Consider the following 17,894-nt stretch of genomic DNA (forward strand, 5'->3'; position numbering starts at 1 on the left):
AAGTAGCGGTCATCTGCATTGCCCGAAGCCAAAACTTTATTCTCATAAACTGCCTCACACCTGTACCACGGGCCGGAGGACCCACCTATTAAAGTGTGTCTGACAAACTCATGTTGTGACCTCACCTGGATGACATTGTATCAGTGGTAGCCATTGGGCACTGACTCCTGACGCCAGTGAATATATCAGTAAAGCTACGTGGTATCGGGTGAATCCTATTATATGTTTCATTGTAGCAGAGTAGCAACTAGCGGTGCAAGCCGCTAAGCCAGCCCCCAAGCGTGCCAGGAAAAGTGCGCACCATGCACTGCCACTCCAGCTTTCAGTCAGTATGGTGCATTAGCAGCACTCCAGCTGGACAGCTAAGAAGGAGCTTTAAAGCGTTGCTTTGCATTTCAGTGCGGTGATGCGGATCACCACACTGAACTGCGTTACTCTGATGCCTGATGCGTGGTACTTGGGAGAACTGCGTCTGATTCAAAGGCACGGCCATGCACAACTTTTTCTGCCTACTGCTGTTAGGCACCAAATGCCACTTATCATTGCCTTCAAGTGGAAATAGAAGTGGGTGCTATGAGTGACTCACCTTGGCCAGGCCCATGGCGGATGTTTCACTGTCATCTTTGGCTTTTGAGTTGTAGAGTTCTGAAGCAAACAGGGAAGAATTAGTTTTGATGTAAATGCAGGTCAAGAGCTTGTTCAACATTGTATACAGTGACATCACTGCCAATACATTCACAGGCCATATGGGCACAGAATGCCAGAAGCACCTCAACTATGAAGAATTACAATACAGAAGTATATAGAAGCAGAGTGTGAGAAGACACATCAATGAGGAGGCGAGAAGAGGGTTAGCAGAACAAAGAATGTCCTTCTGTGCCCAAGGTAGACCATCCAGAAAAAAGACTCACTGAACGCGGCCTCCAGCTTCACCAGGATGCAGAAAAAGTTATCGAAGTCCACCCCCAATTCGGTGTCAGAATAACGAGCCACCAGCACCTGAATGATTTTATTATTTAGCTTCAACCCTGGAAAACACCAAAGGAAAGTAGATTAATCTCAGCACCTGCTAAAACCTTAGTGCCATGTGGTTCAAGCAACCTCCCTACCGGGCTCTTGTTCCAGAAGCACCATCATGAGACAACAGGAAAACGCAGGGTTGACTAAGCACAATTTGGTATAGCCTTTGATCTGCACATAACGGACGGACACACCAAGGGGTTTATCTATGAGAACCCTTCGTCACTTTTGCACCACGCAAAGTGGTACATGCGTGATGCAGGGCTCTGTATCAGATTTATGAAGCCATGCAAAACCACCCTGCGTGGCTTTGAGTGGCCTCATAAATCATGAGTAAGTCAACGCAGTGCAAATCGCTGCGCCACCTTACTCCGCGCTCAGGAGGCATTCTATGGGCATTACAATGGGTTTTCCTATGCAACACCTCTGTAATTTGACGTTGCCCCAGATTTACAAAATGAGGTCAACCTGGGGAAGCGCCAAATCCTAACACCTCCTGAGGTGAGGCGTAACAAGGGAAAATATCTTTATTTCTCCTAATTTCTCCTCATTGTTTCCTCTGTCTATGTGTGCTGCATCCTACAGCACACATAGAAAGAGAAAAACAACTCCTACGATTGTTTATATGTAAGAAGATTCCCCTTCCTGCACAAAAACCAACCTGCATGCAGTGGAGGCACTCTTGCACGATGGTACGATAGTGCCTACATTGGCGCTAGGCTGCTGAAATGGCGCCAGCATAGGGAGAAAGGACAAAAAAGCATCATGTTATTTAAATACAACTGCACCAGCACCATCTGCATCCTTGCTGTGGTGAGACCTTGAAACAGCCTTATTTATGACTCAAAAGGGTGGGCAGCATTGATACGGAGCACATCTGTGGGCCAGCCCGCACAGGCCGGATGCCTCCTGCCTGCACAGGTTAAAAGATGAAAAACATATCACAGCGCAAAGAGGGGTCAGTGGTCCTGGGTGTAGCGTCCTGCTGGACATGTTCTAGTTTTCTAAGCATGTACAAGTTTACTAGCTACTCCCTTGAGGGCTGGCCTTTACTCTCACCCCACACCCATCCAACATAGGCGTCATGTGTGATGTGTGCCTATTAATAAATGGGCCGAGCGCTTAAGCTTGTGGGCAGTTGTGAGAACCCCTCTAATGGTGTCCGTGTCACCCATTACTTAGTTTATGGGCCTAGGGCCCACGACTTTACAATGGTGACTAGGACTATTACCTAAGCTGTGCCCCCCGGCAGTTCATCTCCGTGCTTGAGGAGGTGATTGGGTTCAGCACTGCAGCTGCAACCTGCCTGGGAAAGTGGTCACGTTGCCCCAAGAAGAGGACCCTTTAGTCACTTAGAAGGAGGAGAGGAAATGAAGACTGGTCGTCTCCAACACCTCGCTGCAACTGCTGCTGTCCGCTTGCTCTGTGACGGAAGGCATTCAGCCAGTAGCATGGAGAAGCAATAGCAGCACTATCGGCAGGATGCCGATGAAGAACATGCCTTGCCGAACCCATGCCATCCAATGCTCAACCTGGGGAGGCACCCGAAACCTGCCCGAGCCGGCCCCCATCTGCCCTGGCAATAGATGAGAGGAGCAGTGCACTCCCACCCAAGCGGGTACCTGAGATGCCATAACCCAGCGAGGCTCTTATACAAGCCCCCTCGCGGTGTGGCTGCCACTCACCACCAACAGGTCTTAGTGCTCCCAGAACCTCTACCTCACTTGCCTGATGTGCACCACACGGTGCAGGTAGGAGATACGACTGCCTGGAAAGCGGCACTCTGCCGTCAATACCCTCTGCTGGCTTTCACTAGCAGCTCCCCGCGGCTGCACTGGCACTGAAAGATGGAAAGATGCCCCTACCTGATAGCCGTCAGCAAGCTGGCCCTGCCTGCCTCCACCTGCCTTAGCAAAAAAAGGGAGAAGCGCTCTCCCAACAAAGGGGAATGCACCCAGCATGCAGTGACAGCTCCTGCACGTCGACTTGCCAACACCTATTGCTGAGGCCTCCTGCTGCCGCTACCTGCCGTCTTTATTCCGGTAAATGAAAAACAGAGGTGTAGGAAAGCGCCCCTTTTTTCATGGTTACCCCCACTTTTTGCCTGACATCTGATGCAACCTGCCTTGATGTGCCCTGGGTCCCTGCCAATCAGGTTCCCAGGGCCTGTGTTCTTTCCCAAGACTGTACCTTTGTATCCACTATAGGCACCTCCCTGGTCACAGGTAAGCCTCTGGTAAAAGGTACCATCAGTACCAAGGGCACCGTGACCCGGGAAGGCCTCCAAGGGCTGCAGCACCTATTGTGCCACCCTTAGGGGCCCTGCATCTTAACACTCACACACTGCCACTGCAGGCTGCATGTTTTGGTGCAAAGAAAAGTGAAGAATCAACATGGCACACATCTTTATGTGCCATGCCTGCAATCCACTGCCTAAGGCCTAGGTAAGTCACCCCTTTAGCAGGGTGCACTAGCTCTAAGGTGAGGGTACAGAGGCATGAGCCTGTACCCCTACAGTCCCTAAGTCCATTCTTAGACATTGTAAGTGTAGTAAAGCCATAAAGAGTATATGGTCGGATAGTTGGTCACCACGAACTCCACAGCTACATAATGGCTTTACTAAAAACTGGGAAGTTATGGATGCAAACTTTTCAGCACATTAAACCAACACTGATGCCAGTGTGGGATTTAATGTAAAAAGCACTCTAAGATGTCCCCTGAATATTGACTAGCACTGGTGTGGTTCCTGAATGGTTGCCGGCCATTTGCCACCACCAGACTCGTTTCTGGAACCCTGGGTAGAGTGCCTCAGCTCTCTGGGTCCATAAACAAAGGCCATACTGGGCAGAGGTATTATGCCTCGTTCCCAAGGATGGGCTGGGTGCACAAAAGGGATAGCTCAAAGGCCTGCCTCCTTTGGATGCTAACCATGCCTTTTGCTGCTCCCAGCAACTGGCCCCCACTTGTTCTGACCCCCCACTTTGGGCGGGAGAATCAGCGGGAAATCCAAGCTAGGTAGAGGGGTGTGCGCACCTATGCCAACCCCACCCTTCAGGTGGGGGAGGCAGGGGGAAGCACACATCTCAGTCCCTCCTTCTTGAAGATGAGGGGACTCAGCCAATTAGGAAGAGCCTCATGCCCTCTACCACTGGAGGATGGCAAAATAGGGGGTGTACCCACCCCAAAGAAGGGACCTATTGGTCCCAACCTGCACACCCCTTTAATGCCCCTAAATCTAGGGCCCGATTCACAGAACAAACTTAAGACTAAATCCTAAACTTAGTACCATTCTGGTATTCACAGAATGCACCTAGTACTTCTGCTATTCACAGAATGAACTTACTACTTTTGCTATTCACAGAATGAACTTAGTACTTTTGCTATCCACAGAATGGATTTACGACTACTAAACTTACGTCCGCACTCGGGCCGGAAATTCCGGCCCGGAGGCGGAGCTTCCGGCCCGGAGGCGGGGCTTCCGGGCCGGAGGCGGAGCTTCCGGGCTGGAGGCGGAGCTTCCGGCCCGGAGGTGGAGATTCCGGCCGATTTAGCTATGGCCGAAATCTCCACCTCCGGGCCGGAAGCTCCGCCTCCGGCCCGGAAGCTCCGCCTCCGGCCCGGAAGCCCCGCCTCCGGGCCGGAAGCTCCGCCTCCGGGCCGGAATTTCCGGCCCGAGTGCGGACGTAAGTTTAGGAGTCGTAAATCCATTCTGTGAATAGCAAAAGTACTAAGTTCATTCTGTGAATAGCAAAAGTAGTAAGTTCATTCTGTGAATACCAGAAGTACTAGGTGCATTCTGTGAATACCAGAATGGTACTAAGTTTAGGATTTAGTCTTAAGTTTGTTTTGTGAATCGGGCCCCTAGTATTCAGGGGCGAACCTGAACCTTGCCTTCTCAGATTCGAGGAAGAAAGAAGAAGGCCTGAAGGGCCAAGCTGTCCTAGGACGAATAAGAGGATACCAACGGCCTTGGCCCCAGCCCTACCGCCTTCCCTGCATACAGCCTGCCTACAGCAAGAACCCCAGTGAGTCCAACAGCCAGCAACCCCCAGAGCCCAGAGGATCTGCCCTGCTACCTTCCCACAGACTCTGTATCCCGTGAGCTCTGGATTTGCTCAACCCAAGACACCTCCAGAATCCGGATTCCGTTGACTCTGCGACTCTGCACTGCTCTGCACCCAAAGCCCAGGGCCCGAGTTCGAGTGGCCCAACACCCTAAGGAGGTTTCCAAAGCGATCCTGACCTGGGATCTGGTGATCCCCAACCTCCCTCAAGACTCCTGATGACGCCTGCAGCCTCAACCTGAAGGGTCCCCCTGACCGGAGCTGGTAAGAAAAACACAATGCCAGAAGACACCCCTGCACCCGACACCCAACCGGGCATCCCCCAAGATCCCAACTTACCTCTCCAGCCAGTGGTCACCTTCAGGAAGTCTCCATGCCATAACCTGCAGCAAGTTTTCAAAACCAAGGGTCTCCATTTGAAACCACAGGGTTCCTGACGTCCGACTGCACCCTGCACCCGGCCAACCCATTGCCGCTGGTGGTGCAGCTCCTATGCTGGTTATTGGCTCCTGCAGTGCTGACCTTAACTCTAGGAGCTTGGATCCCACAACCAAGTGGCTTGCTTGTCAGCAGGCCCTAACCGGAGACCCCCTTAGCCCCATTGGCTAACATTGGGCCCCTGCACTCTGCACCCAGCCGCCCCAGTGGCACTGGTGGTGCAACTTGAGTACCCTCCTTGACCTTGAAGAACCTTGGTACTAACCCCTAAAACTCACCCTCGTGAGTCGAGGACTTACCTCCAAAAACAATAACCATTTTTCCGGGTAGGAACCCATGTTATAAGATTTTGGGCCTAACATTTTTTGAGTGTGGACTTGCTAATGTATGGGGAAAAGTGAATTCAATTGCCAAGTACAAAAAGTCATCCTTACCCTGTATATAGAACTCTTAGGTTGTGGTAGCAAGGCATACTAACTCCAGTAATCAAAGTAATCTAAAGTAACTCAAAAGTAATCTTAAAGTATTTACTGTATGATACAAACTGCATTTAAAAGGAATACAAACCTGTAAGACTTTTAATTTCAAACACAACTGCATTTCCTTGAACAGTTTTGCATTTGGAAGTATATTTTACTCTCCTGTGCCAAGTCCTGCTTGGTTCTAAAATAAGTATATCTTTTTTTATACTTACCCTATTGGTCTGGTTTCAGTCTCTGAGTCTGTGTATCAGGCCTTGATTCCATGAATACGATAAATGCTTAACACATCCTCTGGATAAGCCTAACTGCTCACCTACACTGCCACAAAAAGAGCTGCTAGTACTTACCTCAGTTGGTCAGTCAAAACCCCTTTATTCGGTTAGTAAAAACCATAAAAGTACATTACATACAACATATAACACAACAATGAAAATAAAAATATCATAAATAATCTTAGGCACCATATAACAGTTCATCACCAAACTCATGAAAATGCAATTCAAAAGAGCGTCCACTAATTAGCATTAAAAGGGAAAATCTAGATAAAAATGTCTATAAGATATCTGGAGCGAGCGAAGAATCCATATTACAAGACGATTTTTGCTTTACACGTGCTATACAGCGAGACTCCTCAGGTAGAATGGCAAACATTAAAACAAAGTTCATCTGTTCATGAAGAAGCAACTGAAGTACCTAACATAATGTGCCTTCTTTTCCTTTGCCTAGCAGCGGCAACTAAAAAACTTGCAATATCAAAAGTCTCCCAGGAGTCATTCAGCATCTGCAGGTATAATAGTGCAGGTCTGACCTGAGTAAAGCCTTTTCCCTTTAAAATATGTACTAAATACTTTCTACGCATATCGCTAAAATTGTCACAAAACATTGTAAAGTGCATAGTGTCCTGGGTGGGGAAAATATCACATGTACATGAGCCTAGATCATTTACCCTTCTCCACCTCTGCAGTTCGGCCAGTGGACAATACACAAAGTTAAGACAAGCGCCCTGCCGCATATCAGCCGGAGCGGCCCCAGAGAGCAGGCACTGGAGGACCACACCCATGGTGCAGGTACCACGTGGGAGCCCGAGGAGAGAAGCATGTGTCACCCTCACGGGGAGAGGGAGCTAAGCAGCGACTGTGCCAGCAGCTACACATAGCCTCCAATGGCTGTCCAGGCCAGGCCACTGGGGAAAATAAAAACAAAAATAAATACTAAATAGCCACAACTGATAACCAACTGGAGCTGACAGATAAAAGAAACAGGGGCAGGACACTCCCACCACCGTATAATAGCTTCACATATAACCACAAAGAGGACATTATTTGGCACCATCTTGTACAGGTCAGGTCACGCTGTGCCTACACCAATCAATACCCATGACAGACAACGCATCACAAGCAGGCCACCAATGGGGCGACTCCCCGTCGCACCAGCAAAGCAGCACTCCCAGGTCAGCACGCTGCCACGGTTTAGTGAACTCGCCGACCCCACTACCGCCTCCCTTAGGTGGAAGATATGGATTAGCTGCCTGAACAACTAGTTCATCGCGGCAAGGGAAATAGACAACATCATCAAGAGGTCTCTGTTACTACATTTCACAGGGGAGGAAATATAGAAAACTCTTTGCACACTTGCCAAACAAGGGAGCCGCCAAAGACTATGACGCGGTGGTCAGAGCTCTGGATTCACACTTTGACCTGCAACTTAATCCAGACTACGAATGGTTCAAGCTCCACCAAGCCCACCAGAGGGAAGGAGGATCCATGGACGTGTTCCACGCATGCCTGATGGAACTAGCTAGCAAGTGCACAGTGAACGACCAAGCCAAAGAAGTGAGAGCACAAGTGATAGAAGGGGTGCCGCAATAAAACCCTTAGAAGCCTCATTCTCTGCTAGCCAGGGATCTTGCTGGAGGATTTTCTTGTCATGGCACGATCCCATGACCTGTCAGATGCCAGAGCTACAGAGATGGATACCGCCATCACGCAGCAACCAGAGAGACCCATCCCAGTCAAAATGGAGCGAGTAGATGCAATTAGGACACAAGGAAGAGGAGGCGGCAGAGGAAGACCAATGGCAAAAGCAACATCTGGTCCCAAGTGTGGATACTGTGGACAGGAAGATCACCTTCTGGAGGAGTTCCCTGCTCAAGGGCAAACCTGCTCCAAATGTGGAACCCTCAACCCCTTTGCCACAGCTTGCAGAGGAGGGCCCAGAAACAGAGGTGCCCGTGGGAGGAGGCCACCATCCAAATCCATGAGGCAACTGTCCCTAGAAGACTACGACAGCCCTAAGACAAGTACAGGATCCCAACGGCAGCGCCACCGCCTCGAAGACTCATCCACTGAAGATGAGCTAGAATATTTTTTCATATCATTCGCCAGCTACTTAAAGTCGTTCCCAGCCCAAGTGCGTAATAGAAATAGCAGGATCTTGAGTCACAACCTCGATAGACACCAGGGCATCCATCAACGTCATGGGCACTCAACAACATAAGCAACTACATCCACCCCCTCAGCTAGCTCCAACAAATGTTAAGATCTTCACAAATGGAAGTCAAACACCGTTGCCCCTGAAAGGGAAGATGACTGTGAGAGTGAAAGCAGAAAACCGGGAAATTACAATCATGTTCCACGTGGTCGACAGGGAGGCTGAGATCCTCGTAGGGAACCACACCGCAGAAGAGTTGGCCTAGTCACCTTTGCCCGTGCGGTCCAAGCCCTTTAGACAGAGGAGATATTTGACCTATTCCCACACATTTTCACTGGGCTAGGGTGCATTACAAGACTGCCTGTCAAGCTCCACATTGACCAATCAGTCAAACCAGTGGCACTCCGTCACCGGCGGATACCGTTCCATCTTCACCCCTTGTCGAACAATAACTGAGTGACCTAGAACAACAAGGAGTAATCGAAAAAGTCACTGGCCCGACACCGTGGGTCTCACCTATGGTGATCGCGGTGAAGTCAAAACAACCAGGCAAAATACGTTTGTGTATCGACATGTCTGCCCAACCAGGCGATCAAAAGAAAGAGGCACATAACGCCCATGATGGATGATATTATAGCTGACCTCAATGGCACCCAATGGTTCACCAAGCTAGACCTTAACGTGGGATACCATCAGCTAAGGCTAGCGGAGGAGAGACGGTACAACCTTCTAGACACTAACCCTGGGCATAAGACGACGCTACGCTTGCGTAGTTTGCACAACTGCGCGCTACGCGAATTGTACGTAGCACAGTGCAAAAATGCGTAGCGGGCATTTTTTGCTTGCTCGCGGCCCTCAACGTCAAGTTGGCGACCGCGAGCGAGCAAAATAACATCCCGGCGAGACATTTTCCTCGTTCGCGATCAGCAACATTAAGTTGTCGATCGTGAGCGTGGAAAAAAAACCTCCAGGCGAGATTCTCAACGCGGGGAGGTCAGGTTTCTCATTGCGAGTGGTCGCGTATGCTCGCGACCGCTCGCGATGAGAAACTACCAGTTCACGTTGAGAAAGCTGCCCCTCAAGTGCAAATCTACTCGAGCGGCAGAAAACGACCTCTTGCACTGTGCAAGATGCCGTTTGCAATGATTGCACACTGCAGACAAGCATCCGGCACTGTGCAATCAGTGCAAACAGTATTTTGCACAGTGCACTACGCAGTTCACGTAGCTACGCGTAGCTTGCGTAGTGCGAAGTGCACTTCGCGTAGCTATGCGTACCACTACTACGTCAACTATGCCCAGGGTTACATTGGGATGCTCCGCTACAAACGGCACAACTGCGGCATATCATCTGCTGCGGAAAGCTTCCAAGATGCAGTTCGAGAAACTCTTTTGGGCCTACAAGGGGTACTGAACGTCAGTGATGAAATCCTGATTCACTCCCCATCAATCAAAGAACACCACATGCACCTCAAAGCAGCCTTACAGCGACTGGCAGATCACGGCGTAACACTCCACAAGGACAAATATTCCTTTTTCAAAAACTCCATCGAGTTCTTTGGATACATTTTTAACCGAGAAGGAGTCCAAGGGAAGCCACGAAAATCTCACATGATACAACAGGCACAGGCACCAACAACCGTGTCTGAAGTACGCAGTTTCCTAGGGATGGCCAAGTATTGTGGGTGTTTCATGTCCAACTTAGCCACGATATCTGAACCCCTCCAGACTTTGACCAAGAAGGATGCTGCATGGAAGTGGGGTAATGAAGAAGAAGCCGCGTTCCAAAGTGTCGAGGAAGCATTGCTCAGCAAAACCACAATGGCATACTTCGACGCCACAAGGAGCACGGAACTGCTCGTGGATGCGAGTCCCATAGGAGTGGGGGCAGTGATCATGCAAGAGGTGGAACCAGGCAAGTGGGCACCCCTCGCCTATGCAAGCAAGGCCCTCACACCCATGAAAACACAGTACTCCTAAATTGAGAGGAAAGCGCTAGCAATAAGATGGGCGTGCGGTAATTTCCATCTCTAATTCAGCTGCCACCTATTTTGTTTAGTCACCGACAACCAACCGCTCGTCCTACTATTTAAAGGCACAGCCCTTCATCCTCCACCACGAATCAAAAGCAACCCTGGGAGTAGTTTACGTAGTAGCACTACACGTAGCTACACAAAATACACTTTGAACTACACTCAGCTACGTAAGCAAACTGCATAGTGCGAAGCTGTAAGCACTGTGTGCTTCTCTGCTCTGAGCTATAATTGCAAACAGCATCTTGCACAGTGCAAGTTATGATAAAATAAGTATCTCTGTCTTTATATGCTAAAATGCATACAGTCATTTCACAAAAGTGAAAATTATATATTAGTAAGCAGTGAGAGAGGTGATGATTTTGGGAACATCCCTAATGTAGGGAGAGAACCAAGCGGATGCCTTGAAAACAAAAAGCACATCTTGAACAATTTGGTGGTCGTCCCATCCTCTTAGGATCACCCCGAGGACAGGTATGAGCAAAAATACAATCTCAACCAAAGGCCCTGCAAAGCATTATGTGACGAGGTTAGCAGTGGGCAGTTAATATTTTGGGGGCAGATTTATGAGGTTTTACCGTAGGGAAGCGCAGCAGGCCTTCCTGCTGCGCTTCCCTACGGCAAAAGAAAAGGGCAGGGATGCGCCGTATCTATGAAATGCGGCGCATTCCTGTCCTTTTCCCCTGCGCCGGCGCACAATTGGCTGCCTGCGCCAACGCAGGCACCTCTGCATCATGGTGCAAGGGTGTCTGCGTTACGGGGATGAATATTTTTGTACAGGAAAGGAAACCTTTCTGTACAAAAATAATCACAAGAGGTTTTTCCTCTTTGTATGGGTGCTGCAGAATGCAGCACACATAGAAAAAGGAAAAACGAGGAGAAATAAAGATATTTCTCCCCGTTGCGCCTCCCTTACGCCTCCCCTGGGGAGGCGGAAGCTTTTGGCGCTGCCTCAGATTTACGATTTCTCGTAAATCTGGAGCAGTGTCAAAAGGCCATGGATGTTGCTGGGAACGCCCCCAGCAACACCCATTGCACGCCCCTTTAACGCAGAACACTGCGTTAAAGGGACTGATATTTATGAGGCAGCATTAAGCCAAAAAAAGTGGCTCAGTGCTGCCTGATAAATATCACGCAGGCTTCTGCGCCACGGAACGTCACAAAAAGTGACGTTCCGATGGCGCAACGGGCCTCATAAATCTGCCCCATAGTATCCAATATCAAAATAATTCTACAAAGAGCTGCAGTTCAACTAGTCGTTACTAGATGTCCCTCACGAGTCAAATGCAAAAGCTTTGAAATTATCATTACATCAAGCTGCAGTTCCACTAGTCGTTACTAGATGTCCCTCTCGAGTCAAATGCAAAAGCTTCATGAAAGGGTTTCAATGCTTTTGAAACCAGCATTTTTACTCCTCTGAGACACAAACCTGAAACAGTAGCCGCATAACTCTCTCCATGTTAATGCTATAGTGCAAATTGCAGAATTTTAATTTCACTGCTCTTCCCAATACTTTTACCGGCCTGTACTTGAAAACATAGGCCAGGCCAGTGACAAACCATCCAGATGGGAACCCCACTATGCTCCCTGCACAGCGCTGAAGTAAAATACTGACATATGCCCAGAGAGATGTTGACTATGAGTCTTGGTTTATCAATGGCAGTCGAGTGCAATATCTTGCTAACGCGTTCCAAACATGACATGCATTTTAACAGTAGGTCTCAGCGATAATACAAGAATGATTCACACATTGGGTGTGCCTACTAGGAAAGCTTTAAAACTGAAGAAAGTACTGACAATGTGCCTTGGAATAAAAAACCTAGGTTAGTTTCCAATCCCAGCTTTGGCACGTTACAAAACTCTGCTCCTCCATTATGCAATATGCAACGCTTTATTGATCTCGAGTAAGGATCTTGCTATCTAAATATTAAAAGCATACCTTTTTAAGAATGAATATATAAGTCCTCAGTGCGTTTCTGACACTGACAGCTTAGTTTGGGACCCATTCCTTTTGTCTCTCAGTCTCCGAGCCTAACAAGGAAGACAATTTCAGGCACTGCTAAACTCCATCATGCAATAGAAGAGGCCTGCATCGCCTGTGTCAATCCAGATGCTGCTTACTTGCTTTTTATGTTATCAAATAGCATGGAAGCAGTGCTAGGATTGACTGGAGCAGGCAAACCCAGTGCTCCTCAGGAGACCAAGAGGTTGCACCTCCGACACCCCACTCCCCACACTCACTAACATTGTACATATTAGAAGCCTCAAGTGTGCATGTCGGGTTGGATGCAGAAAGGCACTGGTCCAACCCGACATGCGCACTTTACTTCAAACGAAGCCTGTTGTGAAGCCCCACCCACACCTGCCCACCCTGCGCTTTCTCTAACTTTTATTGGCACCTGCTACCTGCCCTGAAATGAAAACATTGCGGCTGCCTGGCTGGGCAAAATACAACCTAAGCTAAGTCAATCCTAGCTTCATTTACTGCTGGAGACAAGGGGACAAAAAGTTGAGTGGGGAAACACCCCAGCCCCCCATGGGGCGACACTCCAGCCCCCCATGGGGTAGCCACTCCTGCTTGCAGGAGGTCCAGGTGAAGGGAACCGATGACATGTGTACTGACGCCACCTTGCACAAACTGAAGAGCAGAACACGTGCGACACGTGGCAGGACGCCACACAGCAAGCAAGAGTTATGGAAGAGAGAAGAGCATGTGATCAGGCCTGTCACACTGAAAGACCTGGTGACCATAGATAAGCAAGAGCAAAAGATCACAGGATGAAGAGGCTGAGGACTTGTGCCACTACCACAGAGTGCACCTCAGACACAAGAAAGCCACAAAGGTGGAGCGATGTCCCTGGCGACAGCTCTGCGGGAGAACTAAGGGCCAGATGTACGACCATTTGCTTTTGTGAGTCGCAAAAGCAAATGCACAACAGTGTCAGAGACACTGTTAGCAATTCCCAATAGGGTCGCTGTGAGAAGTTGACCTGGCATACGCTGTCCACTAGTTATAGTGGGCACCTTGCACCAGTCCAAACAACCCTTATTGATGATTAGGGTTAAGACAACCTTTATTGAAAGCTATCCTAGTGGTAGCTATGGAGAGCAGCCTTCAGGCTAAGTCTTGAAGGAGCGTAAAGCAGCTTAGTTTACCAGAATATAACCTCTTGAATAACTAAATGAAAGGAGAACCCCACAAGGTATATATAAAATATATGTATTTATTTCTAAACACTCACTACTAAACTCTTTATGAGATTAGAGTCCAAGATACACAATAATACAGTTCTTAAACAACAATAAATAGTACCATATACAATGGGCCTTAGGGGCGGACCAAACCATATATTAAGAAAGTGGTATAAGAACAACGACTTGACTAGACACAGTGCCTAGAGCACGTAGAATCGCTGGGACCCCAAGGAACCACCCAAGGTGGTAATGACACAGGAGACCCACGGGGGATGCGTGCAGAGTGAGAACACAGTTGCGAGCCCCGTACTATTCTATAGGAAAGTCGCGGTTGGAAATTTAAAGGTTCAGGACACTGAGGGGAGGACTTTGAGCAAACCCCTTCAGACTTACTGGGTCCTAGGGCCAACACCCACGGGAGCACCATAGTACTCGAGTTACCTCACCCAGAGAAGCCGCGTGCATAGCTGTCAAATGGTGTCGGGAATCGTTGTTAATTTCAATGGCGATCTGCTGCAAAGTGCTGCTGCCGGGAAGAAGAAAAGTGTCCGATGTGATCCAAGCCTGGATCGAAGATCAGAAGAACCTGAAAGCAGAGGGGACAGAGTCTGGGTCACTTGCCAGTGACCAGGGGCACGATAGACGAATGCCCACCGATGTTGGATGCTTCAGGTGCGAAGAGGTGAAGCTTGACTCTGCAGCCACGAGGACCAGGAGGCATCGACGACAACCAGGAGCTGGATTCGAGCTGTCCCACAAAGGATGTCGAGTGCTGCGGTGTCGGTGCTCGGATTGAACCCAACAAGCCTTGGCAACAGCAACCCACGCAGGAAGAGTAAAGATGCTTCGGTGCGGACCAGCAAGGTCCTGGGGACTCCCCAAGCAATGGAGAATCAGGGCACGTCTGGAGCAACCAGGTAAGCCCAATTAAACTTAGAGTTGCCTTCACAGGGACCAACCAGTCGACAGACTAGGGATTGTGAAGGGACCTCGAGAGGAAACACACAATACCAGCTCACGGGACACGCGATGAGTGTAGTCTGGTAATATTCAGTGGAAACACTGCTCGGGGCATGGACTACAAGTAGCCCAAAGCACAGCCTCAAGGATTGCCAAGAAGCATATGCACTTGCAAATGTGCACGGTGTCCAGGGGTTCCAGTTCCATGGTCCCCACGAAGGCTACAGGTCTCAGCTTTGCCGGGAGCTCGGGTCCGCCTCTGGGAAGTCTGGAAACTCACCTCCTGTGTTGCAAATTCTTCGGAGTCCGGCGGGAGCTTCAGCGATGCAAGCCGGTCAGATGCTTCTTAGGTGCCTGCCTTGCAGGGGAGTAACTCCTTAACTCCAAGGGAGATTATTCAGTCATCTAGCGCCTTGTAGATCTTCAAAGTTAAAGAATTATGTATCAGAGTTTCATCTAGGTAAATCTAAAGTCCTGTTGCCAGGGGTTCCTACTGTATACCCAAGAAAGGGGTGGGACAAACTCTGGGGACCCACCTATGGGAGGGTCAGGAAAGAGGGGTGACTACACCTATTTCCTTTGTCCAGTTTAGCGCCAGAGCAGGGGCTGGTAGCCCCTGCAACCGGTTTGAGCTGGAATATGCACAGGGACACCAAATGTGCCCTCAGTACAGACTTCAAAGCACTCTTGGAGTGCACCCACCCAGCCCCAATACACTAAAGCCTGTCTGGGAGGTGGTCACACCTCCTGGTGACAGGAAAACTATTGTCCAGGCCTCCCCTGCCAGAGTTTCATCCAGCAGCACGAGGGTAGACTCCTGTCTGTGGCTGGCAGCATCCATTTTGTGATGCCAGGGCTCTGTTAAGCTGGTACCGGGTGTACCGGTTATGTCATGTTTCTTCCTCTTGAAGGGTGAGATCATACTCCCGTACCAGTTACTGGTGTGGGGGTATGATTCCAAGGTGTTTGACACCAAACACAACATGTTTCCAAGCAGCCATCCCAAAGTTAGCATTTACCGTTTGGTTATAATGCACTCAAGAGTATATGGTTTGGCTGCATCACAAACAACCCCTGAATAAAGGCTCTGAAGGCTGCAGAGGGGCACTGGTCATGCCTGGGCACCCTCTCACATAAAACCCAGCACCCTGCCTTCAGGATTGGTAAGGCCTGCCATAGGGGTGACTGATAGGTTTATGTGTGCAGTGATATGGAGAGATATAGTGAACCTATATCTCAGTAAGGGGTGCATGCACCACCTCACACAGGCTGCTGTAGCAGTCCTGTTGTGTCATTTTGGATGGCTTCCCAGGGGTGGCATAATACAAGATGCATCCCCTGGTAGGCCTCTGGGGTACCTATGCCCTGGGTACTTAGGGGCAGATTTACAAGCCCCTTGTGCCACTTTTGCGTCACTTTTAACATGGGAAAAGTGACGCAAAAGTGGCGCAAGCCCCTTAGTATACCATATACTAGGGACTTATAAGGGTACCCCAGAATCCAATCTGGAGTGTACCTAAAGTAGTGGTAATCAATTTAGAGAGGAAGCAACTAGTCTGGGGTCCTGGTAAGCAGGGCCCCAGCCAGACTAAAGTCGAAAAACAGTGAAACATCAGCAGAAAGTGGGGTTATCTATAAGAAGCAGATCCTACTCTCCTACACAACCCCCCCCCCCAAACGTAAGGACATTAAACTAACCTTGACCAGTTGAGTATTCATGTTCTAAGTGGAAATAGCTGGAGAGTCCATCTGCATTGGCATGGTTACTCCCAGGTCTATGTTCCACTGTATAGTCCATCCCCTGTAGGAAAATGGACCATCTCAAAAGTTTGGGGTTCTCACCCTTCATCTGTTTTAGCCATAACAGGGGCTTATGGTCTGTCTGAACAATGAAGTGAGTGCCAAACAAGTAAGGCCTCAACTTCTTCAGAGCCCAAACCTCAGCAAAGGCCTCCCTCTCAATAGCTGACCAACGTTTTTCTCTGGGGATCAGCTACTGGCTGATCCTGACCCTGATCATTCAATTGTGATAACACAGCCCCAACCCCCCATTTCAGATGCATCTGTTTGAACAATGAATTCTTTGGAGTAGTTAGGACTTTGCAGAATGGGAGCAGTGTACATGGCCTGCTTCAGGTCATCAAATGCCTTTTGACAGCTGACTGTCCACTGAACTTTCTTAGAAGTTAAGTCATTCAAAGGGGTCATTATGGATCCATAACCTTTGACAAATCTTCTATAGTACCCAGTCATGCCCAAGAAAGCTCTGCCCTGAGTCTGGGTGGTTGGAGCAACCCAGTCCATTATGGTCTGGATTTTGCTCTGCAATGATTGAACCTGGCCTCCACCCACAAGGTGGCCCAGGTACACAACCTGACTCTGCCCTATCTGGCACTTGGTGGCCTTGATAGTTAGTCCTGCTTTTTGCAGGGCCTCTAAAACATTTCTCAGGTGGACCAGGTGATCCTCCCAGGTGGAGCTAAAGACAGCAATGTCATCTAGATAGCTGCACTATAGGCTTCCAGGCCTGTAAGGACTTTATTCACCAATCTTTGAAAAGTGGCAAGTGCATTTTTAAAACCAAAGGGAATCACCACAAATTGGTAGTGCCCACTAGGGGTAGAAAATGCTGTCTTTGGCTTTGAATCGTCAGCTAGTCTGATCTGCCAGTAGCTAGCTGTCAGGTCAAATGTGCTCAGAAACTTGGCTGAGGCCAACGTGTCTATAAGCTCATCTGCCCTAGGGATTGGATGGGCATCAGTCCTAGTGACTGCATTGAGACCCATATAGTCTACACAAAACCTCATCTCTCTCTTGCCATCTTTGTTGTGAGGTTTGGGCACTAAGACTACTGGACTAGCCCAAGGGCTCTCTGAGGGTTCAATGACTCCCAAATCCAACATCTTCTGGACTTCAGTCCGGATACAGTCCCTGACATTGTCAGGTTGCCTGTAAATCTTATTTAACATGGTAAAAGTGACGCAAAAGTTGCGCAAGGGGCTTGTAAATCTGCCCCCTTATTTTTAACAGACTGTCCCCAGTGTCCACTTGTTGAGTGCACCAGGTGGTCTGACTTGGAGTCAGAGAAAACATATGTCTAAACTGGCTGAGGCCTTTTCTACAGTCAGTTTGTTGCTGGACAGTGAGGTTGCCTGCCAAGGCTACACCATCTACTGATCCATAGTCAGGGTTCTGAAAGAGCAGGTCAGGGAGGGGATCACTCTCTTCCTCCTGTCTCTCATCAGTAGCCATGAGCAAGCCCATGTCAGCCCT

General features: G+C 49.1%; 1 protein-coding gene across 1 annotated transcript in view; it reads right to left on the reverse strand.

The window, feature by feature from the left end:
* The window catches only part of LOC146813820 (calpain-1 catalytic subunit-like), a 494,946-nt gene that overhangs the window by 2,389 nt on the left and 474,663 nt on the right, over positions 1–17,894 (reverse strand). The window contains exons 18-19 of the mRNA XM_085610274.1: positions 912–1,028; positions 587–645 (exon numbers count right to left, since the gene is read on the reverse strand). Coding sequence (XP_085466400.1) covers positions 587–645; positions 912–1,028 — 176 coding nt within the window. The remainder of the gene's footprint in view (positions 1–586; positions 646–911; positions 1,029–17,894) is intronic.

Source organism: Triturus cristatus, chromosome 6, assembly GCF_964204655.1.
Source record: "Triturus cristatus chromosome 6, aTriCri1.1, whole genome shotgun sequence".
NCBI lineage: Eukaryota > Metazoa > Chordata > Amphibia > Caudata > Salamandridae > Triturus > Triturus cristatus.